Below are 27,526 nucleotides of genomic sequence, written 5' to 3'. Positions count from 1 at the left end.
CACATTCCCTTTCTTAACTCTTTGTGAAACTCTGAATAGAGCTGTGTTAGACCTTCTTTCTCTATCTTGCTTGACTTTTATCTTTTCTTTGCCACCTCTTTGACTCTCTGTTATGCATTATGGACAATTTCCTCTCATCTATATTCCACTTCATGAATTCTCTCTTCAGCTGTATCTAATCAGCCATTAAACCATTAATTGAACTGTTAATTTCCGTTATTATATTATTTTCCTTCCTAAAATTACATCAGTTCTTTTTAAAATATTTAAGATTGTTTTAATTTCTCTTGAAACTTGTTTCTTTAAATGCATAAGCATTGTTATTTTATAATCTTTAGCTGTTAATTCCTAATGTCTTTTCATGTCTGCCTCTGTGCTCTTTTGCTTCTGCTGTTTCTGGTTCATGGCATTTTATTTCTTTTTATTATTAAGTATTTTAGTTGTGTCTGCTCATTTTCCTTGGGGGAATTCTTTGAGGTATAAGATGAAGATGCATTTCTTCAGAGAGAGTTTATGTTTGTTTCTGCCAGGAACTTTGGGTGCACTATCAGTTGGGTCCACATTGCACCAAATGCATGGGTTTGTTTTCTTTTTTTTTTTTTTTTTTGGACTAACTAAATCATGAGAACTTGAGTTACAAATACAGACATGAGTTGGCTTGTAATAACAGTTATCAGAGACTTTTTTTTTTTTTCTCCCCCTTCTGTGCTCAGCACCAAGGCTCTTCAATTTGGATGGCCCTGGACTTTATCCTCTGTCCTCAGCACCTTGCAAAGCTGTGTAAACTGAAGCTCAGGGGTCCCATTCTCGGCAAATTTCTTCACAGTAGAAATGGCTTCAGCGCTCCACTTCTCTCTCTGCATTTCCACTTCCTCTTAGATTTTGGACTTGTATTTTTTTAAACCATTTTGTCAGCTCTTCATGATTTTAAGATTTTTAAAGTTTTCCAATCCTTTCAGTTGTTTGCAGTGGGAGAGAGTTGCTACCACTACCTAGAGCATCAGGAAGAGAAGACCCACCGGCCTCCTTTCCATGGGTGCCCAGGTGGTCTCTTGCTGCCCAGGGCTGCCAACTACTATTCTCCAGGTAGAGCCTTGGCATCACCCCACACTCTGGAAATTTCTGAAATCTCTCTTATTTCCAACAAGCTTCACATTATCATAGGCTATTAAGTTGGATGAGACCTTGTAGGTTATCTAGACCAAAGTTCTCAAACATAAAATCCCACCAGCACCATATATGAGTGTTATCTTGGTCTGGAGTGCAGGATCTGGGGTCAAGTGGCTAGCCCCAAACTTGGCTTCAGCACTTACTGTGCGACTTTGGGCAAGTTACTCAGCCTCTTTGCCTTCCCACTTTTGTAAAAATGGGATGGATATTAGAAACCACCTAAAATGTTTGTTTTGAGAGTAAAACGAGGTCTGAGTAAGCAGTTAGTGTGGTACCTTGCCCCAATATTAAGTGAATTGTAGACATTATTATTATTATTGTTGTTGTTATTATTATTATTAGAACTTCTCAAGGAGCTTCATACATATACAGTCAGGCCCTCTCTGTAGGGATCCGTAGATCCCTCAGATCTACAGAATTAGAATCTCTCTGAGTGGGGCCTCAATAAGGATGTCCAGATACCTCCATGGAAAAGTTGGACCCATGGCACATTCTAGGTCCACCTGTGCAGCCCAAGCCCTCCTTTGCTGTTTTTTTAAGGCCAAGTGACTTGCCCATATCCAGGGAGCAGGGCAGAGTCTAGATTAGCACCCGGGTCCCCAAACCCACCTTGGTCCAGTGGGTCCCTTCGCATCCCTCATTTTTCCACACTGTCTCCCGGCCGGAGCCTCCCTTCCCTAGGGCTTCCTCTTTACTAGGTCACGACGGGCACTAACAAGTTAGACACGTTAATGACTAAGCTCCAATGTCATCCAGGTAATTCATCACCTTAAGAGCTAAAATAATGCCTCTTCCTAGTAAAAAGCCTGTCCCATCAGTGGATGTGCCCATGAGTCATGTGGGCCCCGTGCCCGCCAGGGGACAGCGGACAATGAGGGCCACTTGTCTTGTCTGTCACCTTCTCCACGGTGAACATCTTCATTCAACAAAGATTGCTGGGCTGAGACGGGAGGGGAATCCAGATGTTACAAAACGAGTGCAGTGCTAGCTCCCCTGGAGTTTACGCTTGGGGGACAGAGACCACGTGTGTGGGTTTTGCATCCTTGCTTAGTACAGAGAACGGTCCACAGTCGAAGGAGGCAAGGAATGAACCACCTCCGAGGGAACATTCAGGGCGCCTTTCCTGGCCCTGTGGTAGAGGCAGGTTCTGGGTCATTGGCTTCTCTTGGTTCTGCTCTACCTCTGCCTAGGGAGGCGTGGAGGACCCCCCTATTAGGGAGCCTGGGGGAGGCTGAGGATGCCCCTGTACTCCCCATAATCATCCACCCCCTCGTTTACATGGGAGAGCTCAGGGGCTTGGTTCCTTGAGGGACCGGCGCCAGACTGTTGAAACCCCTGGGTTTCTTACTGCTGCTCTAGGGTTGAATCCGATATAAAATACATGTTCCCGTTCATTGCCATTTATGTGTTAGTTATCATTAACAGCCATTATAATTTTTTTTCCCAGTGGCAATTACATTGATATTACTATATCTAAATCAAAGAGGACATTGCAGCAATTACTGTCATGAGTTGATCGGGAACCACCTAATTTTTAAGTGACACTACTTTCTTATCAGCATGATCATTTTCCTTCGCAATAAATAATATACCAGGAGAGCTGTGCAACCATAAAGTGCCATTTTACACATGATTTTTTTTTTCAATAAACAGAAAATGTACCTACAGTTTCTCTTTCATGTAAGAATAATAAAATTAAGATCTGAATCCTAGGTTCGGGAAACATTTTGATAGATATTAACACCCAATAGCTGAACTGCACGGGGATGAGTAGGGAATGAGCTTTTCATGCTTTCAATCTTTTTTCTAAAGTAGGCAAAGAGGGGGGGGAGCGGAAGAGAAAGCAGGAAAGAAGGAAAGAGAGACGAGTGGAAGAGGGAGGCTGTCCCCACCCAGCCTTCTCCCTGCTGGGGCCAAGCTGCTCCCACATCCAGGGGCCACAGGCAAGGCTCCACCAGGGGTGTTGCCACCCGCCAGATGAGCCACAGAAATTCAGGCGAGGTCACCACGGCTCCTCCCAGACCGTACCAGGAGCCGGGAAGCTTAGGGGCAGCAGCTTTGGGACACGATGAGAACCCCCTGACTTGTCTTCCACACTTGCTGCTGGCGCCCGGCCAGAGGCTTCTGTTCCCTAGAGGGTGATGGGCAGGCTTCTAGTTGGTGACTTCCCTGTGCAATCAGTGGTTTATGTGGGATCTCTCCTGTGGGCTGGTTTCCTGGAGGAGGAGCCTGGAATGAACGCTGGGAGGGGTGAGCCCAGGATGGGAAATCCTGTAGAAAGAGGTCCCCCAGCATCATTTCCCTCTGGGGTCTGGCCGAGGCAACCCCATGTTGGGCCACGGGTGTGGCGCTTCCCTGAGGGAAGGGGGTGGTCACTTTCTCCCTCTGATCGCCAGGAACCCTGTCCCTTCAAGGCCCTCTGGGTCATCTCCCTCTACCTGTGTGTCCCCACCTTACCCCCTGCACCTACTGGAATGGATCTATCCTCTTCTTCCATCCTGTTCTCCTGGTTAGAAATTCCTTCCCCATCTCGATGTGCACCAGTTTCAGCTCAAACGCCCACCACTCCATAAAACTGGCCAGAAACAATCCACTTCCCCAACGTTCCAAGTCAGACACACCCAGTTTAACAACGACTCGGATATTTTTCTAGCTGTGTGACATTATGGAATTCACTTAACTTCTCTGGGCCTCAATTCTATCAGTAATGGAGAGTAAAGATCTCCCTTAGTCATCCATCCTTCAGATACTTATTGAACACCTGGTTTGTGTAGGGTCCTGAAAGGTCCAGGGCCTGCTGGTTAAGCTGTAGATCCTGGAGCCAGGGTGCCTTGGTCCTTACCCAGTGGTTTTATTCACTAGTCCTGCGGCCTCAGTTTCCCTGTCTGTAAAGTGGGAGTGATGATAACAGTAGATCCTACCTCACGAGGTGGTTATGTGAATGAAAGAGGTTATTATACAAGCAGTTACATCAGTATCTGGCCCAACATGAGTGAGATGTGTTAGATAATATTGAGTTTAAAAATGGTGCTTGAGCTCACAGCCCAGACCCCCCATTAGGCTCACAGCCTAGAACCCCCCTGAGCTCCCAGCCCAGAACCCTCCTGAGTTCACAGCCCAGAACAACCCACTGTCCAATTCAACAGGCATGAGCCTCTCAGTGAGTGAACACTTGAAATCTGACTTGTTCAAACCAAGTTAAAAAAAAAGAATGAACTATCTCAATAATTTTTTGTATTGATTACAAGTTAAAATGATAATATTTTGGATATATTGGGCTTAATCAAATACATTAGGAAAATTGATTTCATCGTTTTTCCTGTGGCTACTAGAACGTTTTGTGTTACACATGTGGCTTGAATTTGCAGTTCTCATTTCATTTCTATTGTTCAGTTTGGTTCTAGAACACACTGTTCCGGGGATTAAGTAAAGGAAATGTGTCAAGCGCTCAGCACAAAGCCTGGAGCACAGCAGGTGCTTGTTAAATGCCACACCTCCCTTCCCCGGCCACCTGGCTCACGGTGCACGTGTGCCCTTCCCGCTGTACGGTTCCTGCAGGCAGGACCACGTGTGGGTGGTTCTTAGCGCTCCCACCACAAGGCAGCACCTTACAGTACAGATGTGCACGCCTGTGCCGGCTGCTGGGGCCCCCGTCCTATAGGTGGGTGTCCTCCGGAGCTCCTTACCACATGGTCCCCTGGCAGGACTGGCCCTCCTGCTCAGGCCCAAGGCAGAGTGGGACCCCAAGCAGGGGGCTTCGGGGCCCAGCCAGGCCTCTGCCCTTCCCCAGCCGCCCCCCTTCACATGCTGTGCTCTGCTGGCCTCCGGTTGCTCCAGAGGGGACGGGGCTGAGGGAGCGGACAGACAATACTGTGGGTTAACACCACATTGTCTCCCCCTCCACTGCATTTGGGGCTGCGTGAAGAGCCCTGGAAACGAGAAATAAACATGTGTGTGTGATAATGAGATCGTTGGTGGAGAGTCATCTTGAAGGGACAGGAGCAATTAAGCCTGCTGACTTACACAGGTTAGAATGACAACGTGCCAACACAGGCCTGGCACGTCTGCATAATAGGGACCCCGGCCCTGCTCGGCTGCCCGCGCGGGGAGCGGCTGTCAGCCGCCAGGGATCGGGGCCTCCGGCTCACGTCGCCTCTTCCACGGGCTGCCGGCTAGCGAGCACCTGCGTCCATAGACCCCCCCATGCCCTGCAGAGTCCTCGTGTGAAGGAGTAGGTTTTGGTACCCGGCACCCTCTGGTCCAGTGTTACCCGAACACCTAAGGATGCCAGTGGAGCGGGCCGCCCAAGCCTCGAGAGTCATGACAAATAATGCAGATGGCGGTGCGGACGGGTTGTCACGGGCAAGGCTGAGGCAGCAGGATGGGGACCGGAGGCTGTGTGATGACACCCCTCACGCCCCATTGGGGTGGAGGGCACCCCACCAGTGAGACCACGTCTCAGAGCGGCCTGGATGAGGTGAATGTGGTCCAGGGCCCGGGGGCGGCCCCTTCAGCCTGCACACCCCCATCCAGGAGCTTGAGAGAGAGCCCACTTGCCTGCGGTGGCAAGACATGCGATCCTTCATTTGCTCTAAGCTGCTGGTGCTTCTTGCAGAAAACTGGGGGTTTGATCCGCACTTTGAGGTGGTCTTGCCCAGCAGCGGACCACTCTCTACCCCTCGTCAGGGGGTCCTCACCCTCCATCCCACACCCACTAAAATGTCAGGGCTGGGCCCTTTCCCGCTCTCTGCTGAAGGAACCTCTGTGCAGAGGTCCAGCCTAGCTCAGGGCTTAGACCTCTGCAAATGGAACAGGGCCTGTGTCACCAGAGCCACCCCTCAACTCGAGGACCACTCTGTCCCGCAAACTGAAATGCCGCAAACCAGCACTGACTGCCGGCTCTCAGGGAGCTTGCTTTGCCGTGGACGCCCCTGTGCAGGGCGATCCACAGGGCGGTGCCGACCCTCAGCCAGCTCTTTGTGCACCAGGAACAAGGTAGGAGAAGAGGGATGGACGGGGTGACGTGTCTGGGAAAGGACCAGCTGTCCCCGCCGACCTAAGGAGTTTGGGGCCTGGGGCCGCAAGGAGGTGAACCCTTCATTCCAAGGTGCTGAGTTGTGGAGGGTGGAGGGCTTCCTTGGACTCTCCACCCCTTGGAGGTGCCGGGCCTCCTGGCCTTGCCCCTTAGTTATGAATCTCGTGATCTCTCCGGCCAGAGGTCTCTTGGAGACACCACTCAGGCAGGATTGCAGTAACCAGGGCATCAAAGGGACAAAGAGACCCAGTTCCCAGATTGTCCCCATGGTGAGTTATCCAACTTTTCTTGGGTGCGGAGACCCAGGGACGTGCTCCATCCCTGGCTTCAGGGATCTCTCAGGTTCATCTCTCCCCCAACAAGGGGCCTCTGCCTGTTGCTGTCTGGAACTCTGATTCCATGGGCTTCCCAACATCCATCCTGTACCATGCGTTTCTTGTGTTTTGGGTGGGATGGCCCACTCCCCAGAGGGAAATCCACTCTTCCTGACACACACAGATTCACCTGGCTCAATCTGAGGGAAGTGGAGGCCTTTGTGGAAGGTGGTGGGTGGAGTGCGGATGCAGTGGAAGAAGAGCCTGTACAAGCAGCCGTGTGGTGAAGCAGCCTGAGAATGGAATCCCTGAGAAATGGAGATGGATCCCTGATCAAACTGTGCCTGAAGCCTGCCCTACCTCTGAACTTTCCTGTTACATGAGCCCCCTAATTGTTCAAGGCAGTTTGACTTGGATTTTCTCACACTTGCACTCCTGATTTTTAATGTAATACATAAAACAAATATGAACCACTTTATATGTTTAATATGAATATATAAATATTTAAAAAATGATCCACTGTGGACCTGTCTTAGGCCAGGCTTCATCTACTTTGGGTGAGAAGGGTCATAAAGGTAATGCAATTCAAGACTTTGCTACTCACTTCCTGGGATTTCTTCTCATTTTTCTACTCTCAAGTCTCAAAGCCATAAGGGCTGTAACCGACTGCCCAGGCATCACGGCGTGGGGAGCTGGCTCAGCTCATTTTAGCACCTCCCTGACTGTCTGGACCCGAACCCCCTGTGTCTCCGAGGTGCACCCGTGACCATGCGCCAGCCCAAGGCTGGCCGGGAGGCAGCCTTACCTTCAGGGATTTCGGTCTCCAGGGAGACAGACGTATAAGTAGATAGTAGACCAGGGTGCCATGGAAAGTGCTAGAAATGAGGGGTGAGCAAAGTGCTACTGGAGCCCAGAGGTGAGAGTAACTCTCTTCGCCTGGACAGAACCGGAACTTGGTGAAAATAAACAAGTTCACGTAAGGCAGACAGGTGGCCAGGCCGCCTCTGCTCTCACCGCCAATCCCTTTATTAACTGATAGTCACATTTTTAAAAGCTCGCCCACGAAGGAAAAGGTCTCACCTGGAAGCCCGGACTCCCCAGGATTTCTCAGATTCGCATTTGGGGGTCCACAGAGATGCTGAGATGTTGACCTGCAGAAGAGGGGGTAGCACTCCTGGCCCAGCCCGGCCCCCCTGAGAGCCCCGCCGGCTCCTGCCCTCTGGCCCCTCCGGGAACCCTCTGAGGTCATCACAGCCTCATTTCCGGTGCCCCCTGCCCTGGCTCCAGCCTTGCTCCCCCGAGCTGCGCCCACTCTGTGGGTGCAGGTGAGCAGGTCCATTATTGTCTTGCTGGCCCTGCTTGGAGACGGGCCATCCTCTCTCGGCTGCGAGGCCCCTCCTGTGGGGTGGCCGCTAGCCACGTGTGCAGCCATAACTGCGGCCAGAACCCAGGGAGGGTGAGGGACGGGCGCTGGGGACACCTGGAGGCTCGTCCCACCCTGCACAGAAACGCGCGGCCGGGGCGCTGGAATGCTGCCTTCCTGCCCCCGTGTCCAGGGCCATTTGTAAACCCCTAACTTCGATTGTATCTGCAACCCAACTAGCTTCCTTTTTGACACCAAGATGCTTTCTTATGTCTTTCCCAGCCAGAGAGCTCTTACTCGCATGGCTAGGGTGGTGTATTAAGAAGCACTTGCGTGGCTGATAACTTTTCTCTGATGAAGGCCACAGCCTCTTAAATTCCTGTCATTTCTACGGTTCTATCTTTAAATAAAGGACACGGGGTGCCACGCTGCTTGTTCCAAGAGACCTGATCCAAAAGTGGATGCAAATCGGGTGCCCTCCCTCTCGGGATAATTGTAAAATATTATGACGATGATACACACATGCCCATGGAGGAAAGACCCGTCCGAGGACGGCTGCCGTTTGTACTTAATTCCCCTGTAAAAGGACCGATGTTCAACTGGTGACTGGTGATGCCTGGGCAGGGGAGGGGACACTGGCGTGACAAACAGTGTGACTAGAGAAGCAGAGGAAGATGGGCGTGTTCTGGTCCCCTAGGACCTGCCTTTATTTTTTTTATTTTATTGCCATGAACAAGACTTACAAAGAACTTTATTGAAATGGAAATACTGAGTATTTTTTATACTTAGTTATTTTCATTTACTTCTTTTTCTTTTTTAAAAATTTTTACTGGAGTAGAGTTGATTTACAATGTGGTGTCAGTTTCCACTGTACGGCAAAGTGAACCAGTTATACATTTATCCACTCTTTTTTAGATTCCTTTCCCATATAGCCCATTACAGAGTACTGAGTAGACTTCCCTGTGCTATACAGTAGGTCCTTATTAGTTATCTGTTTTATAGATAGTGGTGTGTATATGTCAATCCCAATCTTCCAATTTATCCCTCCCCGCCTTATCCCCTGGTAACCATAAGTTTGTTTTCTTCCACTGTAACTCTATTTTTGTTTTGTAGATAAGTTCTTTTGCACTTTTTATTAGATTCCACATATAAGTGATATCATATGATATTTGTCTTTCACTTTCTGTCTTATTTCACTCAGTATGACAATCTCTAGGTCTATCCATATTGCTGCAAATGGCATTCTTTCATTCTTTTTCATGGCTGAGTAATATTCCATTGTATATATGGACCACATCTTCTTTATCCATTCATCCATCGATGGGCATTTAGGTTGCTTCCATGTCCTGGCTACTGTAAATCGCGCTGCAATGAACCTTGAGGTGCATGTATCTCTTCGAGTTATGGTTTTCTCTGGGTATATGCCCAGGAGTGGGATTGCTGGATCATATGGTAGCTCTAGTTTTAGTTTTTTAAGGACCCTCCGTACCGTTCTTCCCAGTGGCTCCGCCTTTATTTAAAAGGCGGTGAATGTAGAGGTAGAGGGTTTACCATCACCTTCTGCTGAGCGGCCCCAGGACACTCCTGTCCCCTTTCTGCATCTCCTTCTGCCCCGCTTAGAACCGGGTGAAAACCCTTGCCACCAGAGTGCTCTGGTAGCAGACAGGTGGTGGACGCCACAGCTGATGGTCAGTGTAAGGGAGTTGAAAATGCAAGGATAAAAGGCACCATTTTCATACTCCATCAAGCGCTTGTTTTGTAATTCGTACCTAGGTCACCTCCGGGTTGCTCAGAAATGCTTCAGAAAACTGCATCTCGCAGGATGGGACTCTCTTCAAAGGCAGTGAGATTCAGGACCTTGCCGCTCACTGTGCGGGTCTGGCATCAGCAGCACCTGGGAAATGCAGACTCCCAGGCCCTGCCCAGACCTGCTGAGTCAGGACACGCATTGCAACAGGTGAGCGCGTGCACAAGAAAGCTGGGGACACAGCACTCTCCAGCGGAAAACAGCCTTGGACCCCGGTCTCTGTTCAACCAGTGACTAAGTGATCTAGGAAAGTCACTTTTCTGTGCTGCATTTTCCCATCTGTAAAATGGGCATCATTCGTCTTTATCAATTTGAAAGGAAAGAGGTGAAGATAGTGACATTGTACTCTAACAAATTAGTAAGCATGTTCCAAGAGGTTACAGAAAGTATATGCAAAAGTTGACACTATAAATAGTCTTCAGTAACGACAATGACAGCACTTTTATTTTTACTGCTGAGAGAATGAGCTGTTTTTCAGCTGCGGGGACACCAGGGCTCTGTCAGCGCAACCTCATTCCGCGTACCCGATGTACCCGGATGTAAGTAATTCTCCAAAAGTTACTTCGATAAAAACCCTCAAGGAGACAATTCAATTTCCAAATGTAAATTCCAACAACATACAGAGGGACCACTATTGCTTTCAGTCCCCTGGTGAGAAATGAGGTTTTCCACGAAATGAGATTGCCTTTGACATTCTTGCTGTTGCTGCAAAGGGTTTTTCAATGTTAAAAGAAGCTGTTTCTGTTGGGAAAGGATTTGTTCGTGTAAAGTTGAAAGTTTACGCTTGTTATGCATGAGTTCAAGGAAGACAGAAATGATGTAGAAAGACAGGAATATTCAATGTCGTGTGGTTTTGAAGGGCTTGCTTCCGAGCCTTAATTATGATCCGTCAGTTGTACAGAGGATGAGATTCTCGCCGTGTGAACAGGAGACGTGGACCCGCCGCTGTCTCTCCCCACTCGTACCCCCCTCACCCTACAGCGCTTCCTGCCGCCGGTGTGCGCGGCCGGCCACCGCAGCTCGAAGCTGCCGGATTCAGAATTCCATTTCAGGTGGAACGGCCAATTCAGTTTCTAGATATTTTGCTGTTACAAACGTCCACGTTCTATAGGCAATAACACAAGCAAGTGAAATACTCTGGGGAGAAAAACTCAACACGTGATGATAAAGTTTTCCTCTATTTGATTTTCATGATTTGACATACAAGAATACATTGATAGGAGAGGAGACCTTCTTTGTAGCATTAAAAGTAAACTGTGGGCATTCAGCCCTTAATTCTGTTGAGTGTTTTTTTTTTTTTTTTTTTCCCAAAAGGCTGTGTGATATTTTGATGACACAGAATCAAATGATCTGGACGCCTAACTTGTGCTGGATTAAAGGGTGTCTTGAGTGGAACACACTTCGGTGGTCAGAACCGTGATATTCTTCTTGGTTTGGTCACCACCTCATCCAACAAAAGATTTATAACAGAGGCCAGTTGTTATTCTATGACACTTTCAATCAGGCATCTAGGGAAGGACCTCGGCAACTTACAAAAAAAACCAGAGACGGCCTGGTACCCTGGGAAGAAATCTGCCTGTGCTCTGGTTTCATTCTCTGTGACCTTGGACAAGGCACCTAATCTTCTTGGATCTCGCTTTCTCCATTTATAAAGTGGGTAGAACCACAGGGTCCCTTAAATCCCAAATTTTACCATTTATAGGACAATAGAGTCTTCTCATCTGTGCCAGGCAGAGCGTGTCCCAGGCTCCCTCCAGGTGTGTGTCTGCTGCCCGCCTCTCCCCCGGGGTCCGGCACACACAGGGCAAGGTAAAGACTTCCAAGCTGGATGCTCTTTCTTCCCTAAACATGCTTCTGCATCTCCCACCGGCCAGAGAGACCACTCACTCTGGTCATTCTAAGATACGGTTCAGCTCTTTACGTGGAGAGGGTAAGGCACAACAGTAGCTGACAATTTATGGACCATTTTCCTGAGGTCTAAGCGCAAATCCATCTTTCGTATTGGATGTTACCACCAGTCAGCAGGGGGTGTTTTAATTATTATTTCATGTTGGCATAAAGACACTGTCAGATAGTGCCCTTCAAGGGAAACTCTTGCTTTGGGGGGCCGTTGGAATCTGTACTTTTGCCCCTTGCTTCCCAGTACATGAGGCATGTATTGGTTTCCCTAAACTATACTCCATGGAGTACTTACCCTACCGCTTGAGAGATGCAAGACTCGCTTCCCAGCGGTATCTGTGCCTCCCGGGATGCTTTGAGCAAGCGCTGAAGGGCAGGTCTACAGTGAGCGAGATCATCTTATCGAGAACGGATGCTGGTTATCTATTTTATATATGGTAGTGTGTATATTTTTAATCCCAAGCTCCTAAGTTATCACCCCCCCCTTTCCCCTTTGGTAACCGTAAGTTTGTATTCTATGTCTGTGAGTCTATTTCTGTTTTGTAAATAAGTTCCTTTTTTAGTACCACATATAAGTGATATCGTATGATATTTGTCTTTCTCTGTCTGACTTACTTCACTTAGTATGTTAATCTCTAGGTCCATCCATGCTGCTGACAAGGACCTACCAAATAGCAAAGGCAACTATACTCAATATCTTGTAATAACCTACAATGGAAAAGAATCTGAAAAAGAATGTGTACATATACATATATATATGTATATATATACATTCTTATATATGTATACATATATATATATAGTCAATCACTTTGTTGTACACCTGAAACTAACACAACACTGTAAATCAACTATATTTCAATAAAAATTATGAAAAAAAGAATAGATGTTAAGACAGTATTTACGCCCGGCCACTTTTAGTCTTGTTTTCACATCTCATTAGCTACTCAGATCTGGAGAAAGAATTATACAGAAGACTAAAGCATACAGAATTGAAATATGCACCTTATTTGACTTTTTTGGAATATCAACTCTCTACTATCAAAAATTACTTGAACTGATACATACTGGGAAAATATTATTTTGTATAGCACTTTTCTTTTTGCCTATGTTCCACAGTTTGCTCATGGTAACAGCAATAAGGTTCTCATATCAAACATTCTTCCTTTTATAAGTTGAATAACATGATGCTACAGGTCTACTAAAAAATGGAATTCCAAGGTTAAAATGCCCACACCAATGGTATTGAGAATCCAGAGTTTTACATTTTGACTTCTGAAATATGATCAGAAATATGATCATAATTCTGGGCCACAACTAGAAAATTAGTTACAGAAAATCTAACTTAAAAAAAAACTGCCAACAAACCCCAAAATTAACTAATAAAGTTTGCATAAATTTTGTCTCTAAGTATTATAAATAACAAATAATATTGAGTAAAACAAGAGAATGGAAAGTATAGAGAACAGTAATTATGAATTCATCAAATCAGGCCATTGGCACCTGGGCTACATTCATAAAACTTGCATTGTAACCCCTAGGAAATTATTATCCACAGTTGATCGTGCTTGGTCTTTGCCTATCATATATTTTCTGAAAGTTGCACGTTGCTCATCTGTTTTTATACAAATCTAAAATATGGTATTTATCCCATATGTACATGTGGTCAAGTGATCAAGAAAAATATCTTCAGTACTGAGCACTCCCTGCCCCATTTTAGAGGAAATCCTGACGGTAGTAAATTCACGCTAATTGGGAGCTCTATGAAGGGGTTAAAACGTTTCCCATTACAAGTCAGGTGGCCATTATAAATGTTACCCAAATAAAAGCCAGAAACAGGAAGCCAAAAAGCAGGTCCCTACGGCAGGCATATCTTAAATGATATCATTTGTCAAGTTTCCAGCATCTTGTGGTGGCAAACACACAAAAAGAAGGTCTGGGTTGTACTGAGGACATTACATCCTCATTAGCTGGAATGTTCCTTAAGCACATAATGCAAGATTTTCATTTTAATAAGAAGCAGCTACTTGTCACTGCACTTTCATTAGATAAATACTGAATGTAATACTAATGACCATTTATAGATGCTCCATTCTACTCCTGAGAAACTCCATTCAGATGAAATCATATAACAATTTATAGAACATGTCATGCAAAACTTCTGTGTCATTTCTTTGCAAACTATTCCCTGATCTTTTTTTTTTTTTTTAATGCTGAAGTCGGTCAACAGCGGAAGATATCATCAAAGGGACCTGAAATGACATTGTTGGTATTTTTTGCGTGCGAGACAAATTGGAAAGAAGAGCATTTGGCATTTTAGAAGTCACAATGGAATAGGAAGGAAGAGTTGGGACTCCCTTGTTTCTTGGCATACTTACTGGAGTCAAGGCTCTCCATCCGCCCAGCCAGAGACCTCAAGGCTGATGTGCAGAGAAGGCCACCCTAAGAACCCAGAAATAATTCATCCACCGTGATTGTTCAGCCCTGGCCCCGTCTCTAAAACAAAGACTGACAATTGCTCTGAATTATGGATGTACTTTTTGTGATATGTAATACAGTTCAGAAGAAAGGTGGTGAGAGCATTGCACCATTTCACCTCCCATTAGAGGCTGGTCTTGAACGATAATCCCAGAAGATGAAACTGATGCTGAACTATGACCCTCAATTTACAAATCATTTTTCAGAAGAATAAAAAAAAAGTTTAAACATATTTTTGGCATTATCTGAACGGGCAGAATCTTTCATGCTTGTTTTCTAAGAATAAATGAAAACAGCATGCACTGTAGTTTCTTAGTGTGGGGAAAGACAGAGCAGGGTTTTCAGATTATATTTTATTTTAAACCTGGGTGTTTGCATTTTTTTTAACATTGCTGAATTTAGTATATGCCTTCAAAACATAATCAATTTCTATTCTGTAGCTTAAGGGATCCATCAGTTAAAATGTTGGTCTTTCATCTTTATTACTCTCCCATTAAAATGAGAGGAAACCGGGATGCACTTCAGTTTAGAAGAAGCAATTTAGTTGGCGATGTCCTTACTACTCAAGTCTCGACAGAAGAAGAAAATGCGTGATTGCTTGGACTTCACACATCTAGCTGCATAGGAAGCAACTAAGCCTATCAGACAGATACTATGTTAAATTGAATCATATTCTTTGATGAGATGATTTGATTACACGTTTCGCCACTACCGGTCATTCCCTTGCACTTACATTCATAAAACCTGTCCCCTCCCCTTTGTTTGTGTATCGAAAAGGTAGGCAAAGTCTCCTTCCGTTTTGCTACAGCTGTGAGGTCTGAAAGGGACAGATTAATAACGGAGCGGCACACTGGACCAGCTTCTCTGGTACCCTGAACTAGTAACCCTTTGCTATAATGAGGACACAAAGAGCCTCCCATCAGGCTGCTCCCCTTCTTCATAACTCAAAAGCGTCACAGTGGCAATAGCCTCCAGTGCTATTTGTCTTTAGTGCAGTTGTGACACTTCGGCATGATCCATAATTTGGTAGCTATTTACCGTGACATTTCCCTTCAGTGAAGCCATAACATTCAGTGAAGCCATTATTTGGTCCCATTTACCATATAAATTGTATTGTTGTGCATGCATGCTAGCAGCTACATTAGGTACCTGAAAATGAGTAAATCTTGTAAAATAGATACTAACAGCTATTCAGCAGTAGGATTGCCTTGCCGCTCAGACAGAAGGAAAGCAAAATTAAATATGGTCACCAAGTTTCCTGGAGCATCTTTAATTGCGTGTCTATTTATTTAGCATGTTAGAGACGCCGAAACCCAAGGCTTTGAAAAATACTCTGGCGGGCTCTGCCTTCATTAGAAAGGCACGATGGCATTCGCACCTTAATGATGAAAACCGGAGCAGCCTTTGGTGAGCTGAAGGTTAGAACGAAGGCGGATCAGCTGCGGGCTTGATTCAGAGGGGAAGGCGCGGGACTCGTTACTTTCGTGTCTGTGACATCAGGCGATAGTGACAAGAGGCATCTCATTCCACCAGGACACGTGGAGAAGTAAAATGGGAAGAAAGCATCAGTGGCTGCTGTACTACTTCCACGATCAGAGATGAAACACACCTTCCAAAAGTCTCTAACATGAAGCATAATCATTTTAGATCATTTTGGTCCCTGCTTTGCACGATGCTATTTGACATACCCTCCTTAGGCTTATGAAGGGTGCTGTTAGGTACCTACTAGTGCTTTCCCCTGTATGGCCCGTGTTTTGTTATGCAGACCCTCACTGTGGATGGAGCACATCATTTTCCCTTTCCCGTGCCTGTATTAAATTTTTAAAGTCCCCTGAATCTCTACAGTTTCCCTTTCCCAGACCTGCTTTTTGTCTATATAAGTTTTCAACACTAATTTTCTTCTTCAGGGAAGAGAGAAATTTTCCATCCTACACGTGCCTCACTGGGATGACCGCACATAAAAGCCATTAAATGAGAGATGCTTCTTTAAAAGAGGTCTGTGCTCACTTAATTTTTTTTCTAATAATCTAACAAAGTCAAAGTTTTGGGAGAATCCCTCCAAATTTCTATTTAGATAGTTGGCTGGTGATTTATAGAAAAAGAAGGGCCATTTCCTGAGAATATGAACCCTGAGAAATGGCTGACTTTTGCTATATCTCTCATTTATTAACAACTTACTAGCATCAGACCAAACTCTTCCAAAGCAAAGAACTCATGAACTATTTTCAAGACCGATTTTAAAATCTCATCAAGCTGAAGACATACTGATTTGATCAGATCTTGCATCAGGAATTAATTTAGTTCCCTGGGACAATAAAATCTGGAATGAGACCGTCCATGAGTAAAGAATTGAATGTAAAGGTTTTACCTCTGTGCCATTGAGGGAAGTTTTATTAGCACATTTTTTTTTTTTTGCAAGGGAGGAGGAAAAAAAAAAAAAAAGAACGGAAATAAAGAAAAGAGAAAGAGAAATCTATTCATTAGAACTTACTTTTGTTTTTAAAAGTATTATCTCCGTTACTAACTGAAAATAAATTGATTTGAGTAAGTCTGGGGCATAAAATGTCCACTTTCTTTCTCCTTTTATTTATGCCATTGTTCTGTTTTTACAGCTTACTGTTGACAGAGTGAGGTAATTCAACAACAATTTTTCCAGTGTTTTTTCTCATGTACATATAATCGACAGCCCGGAAGACAGACTCCAAGCCGGTAAACCTGCCCTCTGCAGACAGACCTCCAAGGTCCACCTTACAAACCAGCTCTCCACTCGCATACATCTTAAGCAAGTGGTCCATGGCAGCTCGATACTTAGAAAGGTAATGGTTCAAGAAGAAGCCCTGGACGCTGGCAGATTTCTTCAGCAGTTTGGCTGGTAGTGTTCCTGCTTTCACAGGGGACAGGCCGGTAGGAGTTTGGTAGCCAGAGACAAACCCAATTACTATCAAGCGCCCTTTGGTAGCCAAGGCGTCCACAGCCGAGTCAAACATGGCCCCCCCGACGGATTCATACACCACGTCCACACCCTGGGGGTACTCCTGCTTCAGGACAGCACCCACGTGCTCGCCGTTATAGTTGATGGGACGATCACAGCCAAGAGATTTCAGAAAGGCAGACTTTTCATCAGAAGAGCAAGTTCCAATCACATGGCACTTGGCCTTCTTTGCAAGCTGGACGGCAAACTGGCCGGTCCCCCCAGCTGCTGCGGTCACCAGAACTTTCCTCCCTTCTGATAGTTCTCCAAGCTCTTTCAGGCTGATGTAGGCCGTGGTACCACTCACCAGGAGGGTGAGATACTCGGGTTTCACGGTTGGCACGGGAATGGCCATGCTGGCAGGCACCACTGTGTACTCGGCAAAAGAGCCAGGTGCCATGTAAGCCACAGCCTGGCCAACTGTGAATGTGGCACTGGAGGAGAGGCCCAAGGCCACCACCTCTCCTACACCTTCGAAACCTGCGTCAAAGGGGGTCTTGACTGAAGGGTCATAGCGGCCGGCTGAATAGTTTATGTCAGATGCATTAACACCAACAAATCTAGAAGAAAACAAACACAAATACATTCAGATGTTTTCTTCGTCAAGGCCTTTCTATCCCACTTAGAAAAATTCCTCTAATTCTGGTGACTATGGTGGGTGGTGAAGCTATATATTCTGATAGAATTTGAAAAAAACGGTCCTGATATTCAGTTCAAAAAAAAAAAAGGAGAGAAATCAAACAAGTATGATTTCAACAGTGATTTGTTAGAGTTTTGGTGTATTTTATTCTTTCATTAGTTTAGGAATAATTTCACATCCCTCTAAACAGCAAGCTATGTATTTCACATGCCATTTATCCCCCTCCGATTCCTTTCAAAAGAGGAAAAAAAAAAAAAGTTAGGAAGCCCTCTTATACACAAACTTCACTGGAGCTATGAGTTGGAAATTAATTGGCCTCTTAACAAAGATGTTAAAAACAACAGTGGGATAAAATAAATTCGAAGAAGTAGACGTGTATTGATTCTGGCAACAATTTAACACTTCAGATAATAATAGTAACGACAATGATATTATTAAAGATTGATGTAACGTGCAAGGTCACTGGCTGTTACACGTTACTGCAGGGGTTGTTTCAGTGTGAGCGAGGCTGCAGCAAATTTTCTTTCTGATGTAACTATGTCCAGCGTGAAAATATGCATTTTGATTAACTGAACAAAAATTGTCTCATAAGGGTAGAGAGATTTTTATGGAACATCCAACATTTTACAGTCTTTCCCAGATGAAAAGGAAAGCAAATCGGCACTATATTTTTCCTCAACAAGAAGCAGAGACGTACTTGATTAATACCAGATGATTATTTTCACTTGGTATCCAGAGTCAATTTAATTGCGAGGCTGGTATTTTTACCAGCTTTTTTTCATCTCAGTATACCTCATAACAAAAATATCCTGATACATAAGGAAAAAAGCCGTCTCCTAAGGATGTCAGGAGGTGGCTGAGACACGTAACGGAGGACCCTAAAAATGTCATTTCCACCTGTAATGAAATGAAAAGGTGGTGGTATCTGGTGGCAGGAGGAAAGCTGGTAAAGTAGGCCATTTTAAAATAATTTACTTTTAATTTAACTTAATAAACCCCAAACTGCCCCATGCAAGGATCCACTTCCACTGTATTATAGACAATGCTTTGCACTTACAAATGCCCCCTTATGATTGTGCCCTGTATATCTACACCATTGAAAGCTCTCTACATCCTGTAGAAATAAGAAAGCAGGAAACACTTTCCTTCGGGCATGTCCAGCCGCTTTCAGAGGTTAGCAGACACACAGCCTCACTAACACGCTACAGAATTCCATACCCATACGTGACACACAGTGACGAGGAGCGGGAACGATGATTTTTGGTGGCTTCTCATTTGCCCTTTAATACCAAGATGCCCACGGTCTATTTTTTGGAGTGGGGGGGAGGGGCTCCTACCTTTCCTTTCAATTTACCCAACTCGCCAGGCCTAGTCATTTTTAGAAAGGGGCCAGCTTCCTGAGAGCGTGCTTCTGGACCTCACGGAGGGCTGCCAGCGCAGAGCCCAGCTGGAGCACCTCTTGGTGCCCTGCTCGAGGCCGCAAAGCCAACTCCAGGGAGGCGTCCGCGGGGGTGGGAGTGGCGGGCTGCGCCGTAGAGGCTGGGGGCCAGGGCGGATCGCCAGCTCCCTTCTCTTCATCCCTTGGCCCTCGCCCCTCCCGTCTCATCCCCCTCCTCCCCCCAGCCCCCATCCGGCTGGCGTTTCTGCCTTCCCAACCGTAGAGGCCCTTCCCTTGCGGGGAGCCCCTGCCTTGGACTCGGAGGGACGCCCCGGTGGGAGCTGGCCCCTCGGGTCGCCCCCCCCTCGGAACGGGCGTGCCCTGGGGGGGGGGGCTTCGAGCGGGAAGGCGCTGCTGGAGGAAAACGCAACCCCCGCTGTCTGCCGCCCCGGGCCGTGGTGGCCACTTCCCGGGGAGAGGTGGCGGGACCGAGCAGGGCGCACGCCCGGGAGGAAAGCGGCGGGGAGAGGGCACCCGCGTGCGTGTGCGCGCGTGCTGGGGGGCTCTGCCGGGAGCTGCGGTGGCTGCAGCCCACCCGCGGCAGCTTGAGTTTACCACGGGGGCTTTGCTGAAAAGCCCAAATCAAACATTGCGACGGAGCCCGGCCAGCGCTGGAGCGGTGGCAGGAGACCGCAGGGCCCACCGCGCGCCCACTCCACGTCTCCGGCTCCCTGCGGCGCCCTCGGTGCGCCCGGGCGAGCCTGCAGGGCGCCCGAAACCGGCGCTTCTGGGGGTGTCTCTCCTCGGAGGTGCCCGGCCTCCGCCGCCCCGCGGCCTCTCCACCGCCACCACCCAGACGCCATCAGTGAGTCCGACTCCCCGAGCGGGCTGGGGCCGCGCGGGTCGCCGCCCAGGCCCGCGACCGTGACCTCGGCCTCCCTGGGCCGAGCGGGGGTCCCGGCGGGCGCGCCCAGCTCGCACCGGCAGCGGAGCTCGGGCCCAGGGGTGGTCAAGTGCGAGGGGAGCCCCGAGCACACGGCGCGCCGGAGCGCAGAGGCCGCGGGACAGAAGCCGCCAGCGGCCAGACCGTGACCTTGGCCTCAAAGGCACCCCCATTTTTCGTGTCTCCCCACCCCACCCTGCCGTCCTCTAAAGAGCCTGCGTTGTTGGTGAAGGAATCCCGAGCTCCTACTCGGTTCCGCGCCCCTCGCCCTCTCCAGGGTCGCCCAGCCCCTGGTGCGCGTCCCCACCTCTCCCTGGACCCCCGCCTTGACGCTGCGCCGCCGCCGCGGCTGGTGGGCACCCGCTACTGCCCGGACGCGCCTAGGTTCTTACCTGGGCTTTGGGAAGAGCTGCACGAGGGTCGGTAGACCGCGCCTTCGGCTCCGTCAGAAACAAGTTCAAGAGCAGCCGGCGCAATGGGCAAGGGGTCCGGGTTAGGGGGAGCAGGGGACGGGAAGGGCGAGCGAGCGAGAAAAAGAAGAAAGGGAAGACGTGCGTTTGGACCCTCGCCTTGTACCCCCCTTTAATTTCAAATACGTGCTTTTAATGAGTGCAGGGGTCCAGCGATCCGACGGGCAGACCTACTCAATAGACTAAAATCGAGGAACCCCAGGAAAAAGAATGGGGCGGTGCGGGCTTTCCCCAAATATATACCCTTCCAGAGTCACTCGGTTTATTTACACTAAAAAGTGATGAACCCCTTCGTCATGTTTATTGTGAAACAGGGCAGCCCTCAGAGGGGAGGGAAAGGCTTTTCTCTGAACAAAAACCAAACCCGAAAACTCAAGTCCAGAGCAAAAGCCTTCAATACTGGGAGACAAAGTCGTCCAAACCAGACCTTCCCTTTAAAAAAAAAAAAAAGAAAGAAAGAAAAAAAAAAAAAGAAAAAGAAAAAGGAAGAATGAAGGAAAAAAATCTTGGCCTGGAGAATCAGCAGAAATAGTGAACCTCCCGTGAGCAACAAACGGTTTATCAAAAACGCCTTCCCCATCCCCCATTTTCTGTTTGCCATTCCTACAAACTCTTTGCTCCATTATCTTACACTTCAGCAGAAAATCGTTAGAAATATTTGGAAACGAAATAATGTGTCACTATCTTACAGAAAAAGCTAAAAATAGCGCGCGAACTGACTTAACCAGAGGGTGTCTTTCTCCCTTTTTTCTTTTCTTTTCTGCGGGCTGGGCATCCAGGAAGAGAAGCGAGGTCGTCCTCGTATGTTTGAAACCGGAAGGTGAGAACTGGATAAAGGAACACCGATGGCACATTCTGGAGGGATTCTAGGCTCCCCTTCTCACACCTTTCCTAAATGGTAAACCTGATTATCTTAAATCGATGTCTGGCTTAAAAAGCACTTCCCTCACCGTGAATAAAGAATTTGTATTTTCTGTTAAAATGGAATGAGACGTACAAAAGGTTCCACTGAAAGAAAAAGTCAGACGGAGCACAATTAAAACCCCCAAACACCTTTCCAAACAAGTGAATTTGGGCTGAATCCATTCATTCCAGAGCAGATTTTATTACGATAAAAATAAGAAGCTCTTGCACAAAATTTTCATGCAGTTAATACTGTTGGGGGCGATTTGGTCTAGGATTAAAATGAACTAACTTGCAGCGAATTACTAAGTCTCTATTCTTAAAAAAAAAAAAAAAACTGGTAAAATGCCACCCTTACTGACAACGTTTGCTAAAATAAAGGATCTTCCCACAATTTGGGGGTGGGGGCAGATTTTCCAACAGAGTAAGGAGAGGGAGAAGCAAAGGTTCCGCCCCTCCCCACAAGCAGAAAACTCGCGCCATTCTTCTGTTGCGGATTTCAAAGTAGAAGTTACAGGTCAAGCGTTTAATATAAATATACTGTTTATATTAAAGGGATTTTCGTCATATGGGGATGGAAGATAGAGGCATGGATCTTAAAGCAACCCAAATTGAGGAGCTTCCAACATGGCAGCCGGTGCTCCAGAACTCCGACCACCCAATTCAGGGACCGGCCCCGGTTACCCAACGCGGGGAAGGGGGCCACAACCGGGGGAGCTGGTGCCCTGGAGGCGGGGAGGCCGGGCAGCCGGTGCTGCGGGCCGGAGCAGCCTCCAGGACGGCGCGGGCGGGGGGCCCATCTCTCTGCTGCTGGGAATGCTGGAACTTCACACCTTCCCCTGCCTGCCCGGCTCAGTCGCCCCCTCCCCATTTCACACCCTGTTTGCAAAAGGTATTATTTTTCTAAGCAGTCGTGGGTGTGTGTACATCAGTGTTCACCATCACCAGTGTAGTGCATCGGAAAAAGAAAAAGAAAGAAAAAAAAAAAAAAAAAGCCTGGGTGAAACTTTGCCTGCTAAGTCTGTTTGGAGGCTTTTCAGTCTGAGTCTCATCTCGACTTCCAGCAAATCACTCGTGTGTTCTGTATGTTCTGCGTGAACACACACGCCTTTCTTTTTAACTTGGCAGGACGCGTGTCCGGATCTCGACAGACAGCCTTAGCGTTTCGCGGCACGATGAAGAAGTCCTCTGCAGCCCAGTTTCCATCAGTGCAAACTTTTTAAAGGACACACACGGCCCACCGTCTAAGGCACTCCCCGCGGCCACCTCATCCCCAGCCTCCACTCAATCCCGCCCTTGGCTGACTCAATTTCTACGTTTCCAACAGGTCCCCAGAAGTTTTATGTCATGATCGGAATTCCGAAGTCTTCCAGCCTTGTTTGGAAGGCTGATATGAATCTCTAAAATGGACACTTAAGCGTTACCCCAAGCTATTTAGATAAGATGCATTTTGTCCTTCAGCCCTCGCAGGGGACTTGGTCTTTTCTAGCACACCATTTACAACATGGTTACAACCAGAACTTACTTCTCCCTTCGAAAGTACTATTCAACCTGAAATATGCAACACTGGAACCCCTCAGATGGGACTGAGCGGGCGGGCGAGTCCTGCTCTTGCCCAGGGAATAGAGGAACGGGGACCGGCCCGCCTGCAAGTCCGGCTGCCAGGGGACCCACCCGGCAGACCCGCGGGCACGGCTCCGAAGAGTGAGGTCCCTTCCTTCCTGTTGCTTCAGCAGTTACTAAAGATTAGTGAGGTGGAAACACCCTCAGGTGGGAAGTGTGGAGGTGGAAAAGGCAGTCCGAAGGTCGGGCAACGACCCGAGTGTCACCCGAAGGTCTGCAAAACGTGCGGCCCAATGCAGCCACGCTCCCACCCCGGCCCCTGCCCAGCCGCCCGGGACGCGCGCCACGCGCCCGTCGGTACGCTGCAGGGCACAGACGACAGTCACACAGCACTGACAACACGCAGACGGCACCGGCGAGGCGCACACCGACACACCCAACGACAGGCTCCGCCATTGCGAGGCGGCTGCCAACCTGGAGCGAACGGGAAAAGCCAGCGGGTCCCCGGCCTCTTTCCTCCAAAGCACGTTACCTAAACGTCGCAGTTTGTGTCCAGGCTGTTCGCGCTCCACCCTAAAGATTATGCGAACGCAGGAGCCGTGGGTGCGCGCGGGTGGGCAGGGCGGGGAGCCTCCCCTTCTGGGTCCCGTCGGTTTTATTTCGGGAGCGGGAGGGGGAGGAGGGAGGGCTGGGGGAGGGGAGGGGAATCCCAAATTAAAATAACCCTCAGTTTTGAGGACGTTCGGTGCCATCGGATATTCACACCAGCAACAGTCACATTACATTCGCCTTCGCCAGATGGCGGCGGGTTCAACTTCCCGGGACCTCGCAAAGTCAGGCTGTGCGCCCGAGCGCGCGACGGGTGTGGGGACGCGGGCGGGCGCGGGACAGCCCGGGAGCTGCGCAGCGCTGGCCGGGGCCGGGGCCCGGGCCGGAGCCGGGGCGGGGGGCGCGCGCCGGGCTCACCGGTTCCGGACGAGGAGGTCTCCGTCCCCGGGGAGTGGCACCGGGCAGTCCCGGCGCAGGGTGACGGCCTCGCGGAAGTTGGGGCTCAGCCGGGTCACCACCAGCTTCTGCATGGCGCGGGGGATGGCCGAGCCCTGGAAGTCCAGGAAGTGGCGGGAGTACGACATGTCCACGATGGCTCGGGCCCCGGCGAGCGCCAGCCGCAGCATGGCCCGCGCCTCCGCCTGCTTTCTGCGCCGCCGCTGGCCGGGGTCGCGCCCAGCCCCGGCCGCTCGGCTCGGCTCCGCGCGGCGGGCGGAGCGGGCGGGTCCGCCCCTCCTCCGGCCCGCGCCCTCCCCTCGGCTCCCCCCCCTTCCCCACTACGCCTGGCGCCCGCTCCCCCCCTCCTGCCCCGCAGCGGGCAGCGCGGGGAGTCAGCGCAGCCCCCGCGGTTCCCGGGCGCGCCACCCCCGGGGTCCGGGCCGGGGGGATCGCTGCCGCTCCGGCCACTGCTCCTTTAATCTTTTTGTTTTGGTTTGAATCTGCTCGGCGCAGACTGGCCAAGGATCTTCTCCGCCCTCCCCCTTCCTCCCGGCGCCCGGGAGGCACCGGATATCCCCACCCTCCCCACGGTCTAAAAGCCGGATTTGACTCCTCTAAAAGGGTGAGGGGGGCGGCGAGGGGACCCGCGCGTCCCGCGATCGCCGCGGCCCACAGCCGGCGGCAGCCCGGGGCGTCCTCAGAGCTGCGCGGCGCCCGGCAGCCGGCGCAGGCGCCTCCCCTTCCCGTGCGAAGCGTTCACTTCCTTGCAAGGTGGTACGAATCAACCCCGATCGCGGCCGGGGCGGCGGGGCACGGCCCCGGCCCGGGCCCGGGGCCGGGCGGGGAGCCCTGGCCGCCGGGGCACCCTCAAGGGCACCCAACGCCGAGCGGGGGGCGCCCAGGGCATCCTGCGCCCCAGGCTCTTGGCCCCCGTGCCCACAACGCCTAGCCCGCGCCTTCTGCCCTTAGTCTGTCCCGTGCAAGTTGCACGAACTAAGCCATTTTATTTATTTTGGCCAAGATTTCGTGTTTTTCCATGAATGTTGTAAGTGGCCTCTGCAAGACTGTTACGGGTTTCCCATCGGGAAAGAACACATATATTGGAAACCAGAGGGTCAAATTCCCAGAGCACATAAACATTTTAAACTTCTGGGTGGGGATGCCGAGGGACTTAATTGAATTGGAGACGTTGGCATGATGTATGAAGACCTCTTTTTATAACCCAGCTAGAAAGATCTGCAGTTCCATCGTGTCAATTTTCTCCCTAATTGTTTGTATTGACCAAATAATCAATTCACTTTTCACAGAGGGACCAGATTAAATATTTTACACATTTTTTTGTGTAATGAGCAAAGTCCATCATTAAATTTTTATTAAAGGTATACATTTTAATAAATTTTTTTACTTGTTTTCCACTTACCCATTAATTACCAAAATATAAAAGCTGCGCAGTGCCCCTCCCCAATCAGATCTAACCCCCGAAACTAAGATTGCAAAAGTGACACAGATATTTTTATCTCAAATGTCGGACATTCCTCATCCAAGGGTAGTTTGTATCCACGTGGGTGCATGTGTGTATGAATGTACAAGCGGGGGCGGAGGGGGAGACTTAACAGGTTTAAAAATCTGCAGGAACTAGTGTCTACTTAACTTGGCTTATAACACATGGGTTTTACCCAGTATCAGCCGGTGGGTTGCAATAACAAACCCCTCAATGTCTTTCTCCAATGTGCAATCTTTTATGTTATGCCGTATTAAGATTTCTTTTTTGTGTCATATTGTTTAGCTAGGAGAAAAAAAAAAAGAAAACAAAGCAATTAAAAAGATTGACAGGTATGGTTTGTGAGAGACCTATTTGTAATTGTCAGGGTGACGTTGGCAAGAGGAGGAGGAGTAAAAACTGAAGCCGGAAAAGCAGCTCGATGTGTCTGTCTATCAGTTGAGACTGTCTGAAAGCTCTGCGATCCGAATGTGTGTTATATTTCACTGAAAAGAGGAGAGAGCGAGAGTGCATCTCCCTCTCTCCCAGGAGTTTGGGGGGGACAGTCCACGCTCATCTCGCCCACCCAGTGAATGTCTGCTCTTCACCCCTTCGCACACACTCTCCGGGTTGTTGTTGTTGGCTTTTTTTTTTTTTGGAGGAGGGGTGCTTTTTCTGTATTTTTCAAATTTTTTTCTGTTGGAAGATCAAGACCGGCCAAAAATCCATGATCAAAATGTGTTTGCATTAGATTTCGCATCGGAAGAACTGGCGATCCTGGCGGCACAGCCCCGCGGGGAGCGCGGGGCACCAAGTGGCGCTCCGGCGGGGTGACACTGTTTGATCTGTGACTGTTTGGAAGGTGGAGCAGAGCCTGACATCTCCCCCCGGCGCATGTATGTACGGGGGCTTCACTCCTCTGTCTTGTTTGCTTTCTTCCTCTTAGACTAAGTGCGGGGAGGAAAAGGACAGCCCGGATCGGCCTCGCCGGCGCACAATGAGCAAGCTGCGACCCGCGCACTAAAAACACTCGCCGCGACCCCCGCACCGCCTGGAGCGAGGCGGAGAGAAAGTTGCGCTCGGAGACTCTCGGCTCGCGGAGGAAGGCGCAGGGCAGCGCCCGCAGCGGCGCCCGGAGGAGCGCCCGCCAGCAGCACCGCGGCGGCGGGGAGGCGGCAGCATGGAGCGCGGGCCGCGGGCCGGCCCTCCGAGCGCCCGCCGCTGCGCCCGCGGCCCGCACCGGGGATGACTCCGGGCTCGGCGCCCAGGCCCCGCGCGCTCCGCCCGCAGCCCGGCGGCCGGGACGCGGCCCTCGCGGCCGCCGCCGCCGCCGCCTCCTGAGCGGCCCCGGGCGCGGCCGTCCATGCGAGCGGCGCCCCGCGGACCGCGGCGCGCCCGGAGCCCGGAGCCCGCGGGGACGAGGCCAGAGTTGGGCGCGCCGCGGAGTTGCGCCCGCGCCCGGGGCCCCGCGTCCCCGCGCCCCGCGAACTCCGGCGGCGGCTGAGGCGACGGCTGCGCGGCCCGAGCAGCATGCCGAGGAGGAAGCAGCAGGCCCCCCGGCGCTCGGCAGGTAACGGGCGCGCGGGCCGCGCCGCGGGGAGCGGGGCCGGGAGGAGCTCCGCGGGGGGGCGGGGGGCTCGGCGGCCGGCGCGCGGGGCGGGGGCGCGGGCGGGGGACGCGGGCGGCGCTCCCCCTCCGGGCCCGGGAGGGAGGCCCCGGCCCTTGCCCGGCCGCCGGCGCCCCGGGCTGCCGCCCGCGTCCCCCCACCTGGGCCGGCGCGCGGAGCGGAGAAACTTCACGGCGCTGCTCGGCGCGGTGAGGAGCCCCGACGGGCCGGGGAGGCCGGGGGAGGCCGGGGGCCGCCGGCCTGTCGGAGCTCCGGGCCGCCTCGGGAGGGGGCGTGCGCCGGCCAGACGTCGCTCCTCCGCGGCCTGAGTGCGCTGGGAGAGTCCTCCGGAGGCGGGGAGGCTGAACCTGACACTTGAAATAAGGTCACCGGCCTGGGACGCAAGGAATGCGGTCGGAGGATTTCTCTGGAAAATAGCAGCCTTTAATGTCCTGTGCAAGAGGCTTCTGCCCACACCCTCCTTTTTTAAATATTTTATTTTATTTTATTTTATTTTAT

The 27,526-nt window shown here is 50.0% G+C and overlaps 3 protein-coding genes across 13 annotated transcripts in view; 2 read left to right on the top strand and 1 right to left on the bottom strand.

Annotated features, from left to right (window-relative positions):
- ZNF407 (zinc finger protein 407) overlaps positions 1-16,477 on the top strand; it is a 517,289-nt gene extending 500,812 nt beyond the window's left edge. The window contains exon 9 of one of the 2 annotated variants that reach the window (XM_082353374.1): positions 13,808-16,477. In XM_082353374.1, coding sequence (XP_082209500.1) covers positions 13,808-13,908 — 101 coding nt within the window. In that variant the 3' untranslated portion in view covers positions 13,909-16,477. The other variant, XM_082353375.1, reaches the window with a different exon arrangement.
- A 147-nt stretch (positions 16,478-16,624) lies between these two features.
- Positions 16,625-24,195, bottom strand: PTGR3 (prostaglandin reductase 3). 2 transcript variants are annotated; one of them, XM_082353385.1, is made up of 2 exons: positions 23,901-24,195; positions 16,625-17,597 (listed from the first exon to the last, which is right to left on the bottom strand). In XM_082353385.1, exons 1-2 carry the CDS (start codon positions 24,107-24,109, stop codon positions 16,673-16,675), a joined length of 1,134 nt encoding a protein of 377 aa, XP_082209511.1. In that variant the 5' UTR covers positions 24,110-24,195; the 3' UTR covers positions 16,625-16,672. The 2 variants fall into 2 exon arrangements, with proteins under 2 accessions (XP_082209511.1, XP_082209510.1); XM_082353384.1 differs by lacking the exon at positions 23,901-24,195 and adding an exon at positions 23,467-23,866.
- A 531-nt stretch (positions 24,196-24,726) lies between these two features.
- Positions 24,727-27,526, top strand: part of TSHZ1 (teashirt zinc finger homeobox 1) — a 213,705-nt gene continuing 210,905 nt past the window's right edge. For 7 of the 9 annotated variants that reach the window (XR_014233956.1, XR_014233957.1, XR_014233958.1 and 4 more), the window contains exon 1: positions 25,761-26,971. Coding sequence is in view for 1 of the 9 variants with exons in the window: in XM_082353377.1 (XP_082209503.1) it covers positions 26,932-26,971 (40 nt within the window). In the remaining 8 variants the exon portion in view is untranslated. Of the gene's footprint in view, positions 24,967-25,760; positions 26,972-27,526 lie in introns of those variants that run through there. The other 2 variants (XM_082353377.1, XR_014233963.1) reach the window with 2 other exon arrangements.

The sequence above is a fragment of the Balaenoptera borealis genome, assembly GCF_965194805.1.
Source record: "Balaenoptera borealis genome assembly, chromosome: 14".
In the NCBI taxonomy this organism is placed as follows: Eukaryota; Metazoa; Chordata; class Mammalia; order Artiodactyla; family Balaenopteridae; genus Balaenoptera; species Balaenoptera borealis.
Note: the sequence above shows the minus strand (reverse complement) of the source record. Positions and strands in the feature narration are given on the sequence as shown.

Coding starts and splice junctions, on each gene's coding strand:
- PTGR3 (XM_082353385.1), bottom strand. CDS start 24,109: ATGCTGCGGCTGGCGCTCGCCGGGGCCCGAGCCATCGTGGACATGTCG. Junction 17,598..23,900: donor GACCTCCTCGTCCGGAACCG/GTGAGCCCGGCG, acceptor GTTTTCTTCTAG/ATTTGTTGGTGTTAATGCAT.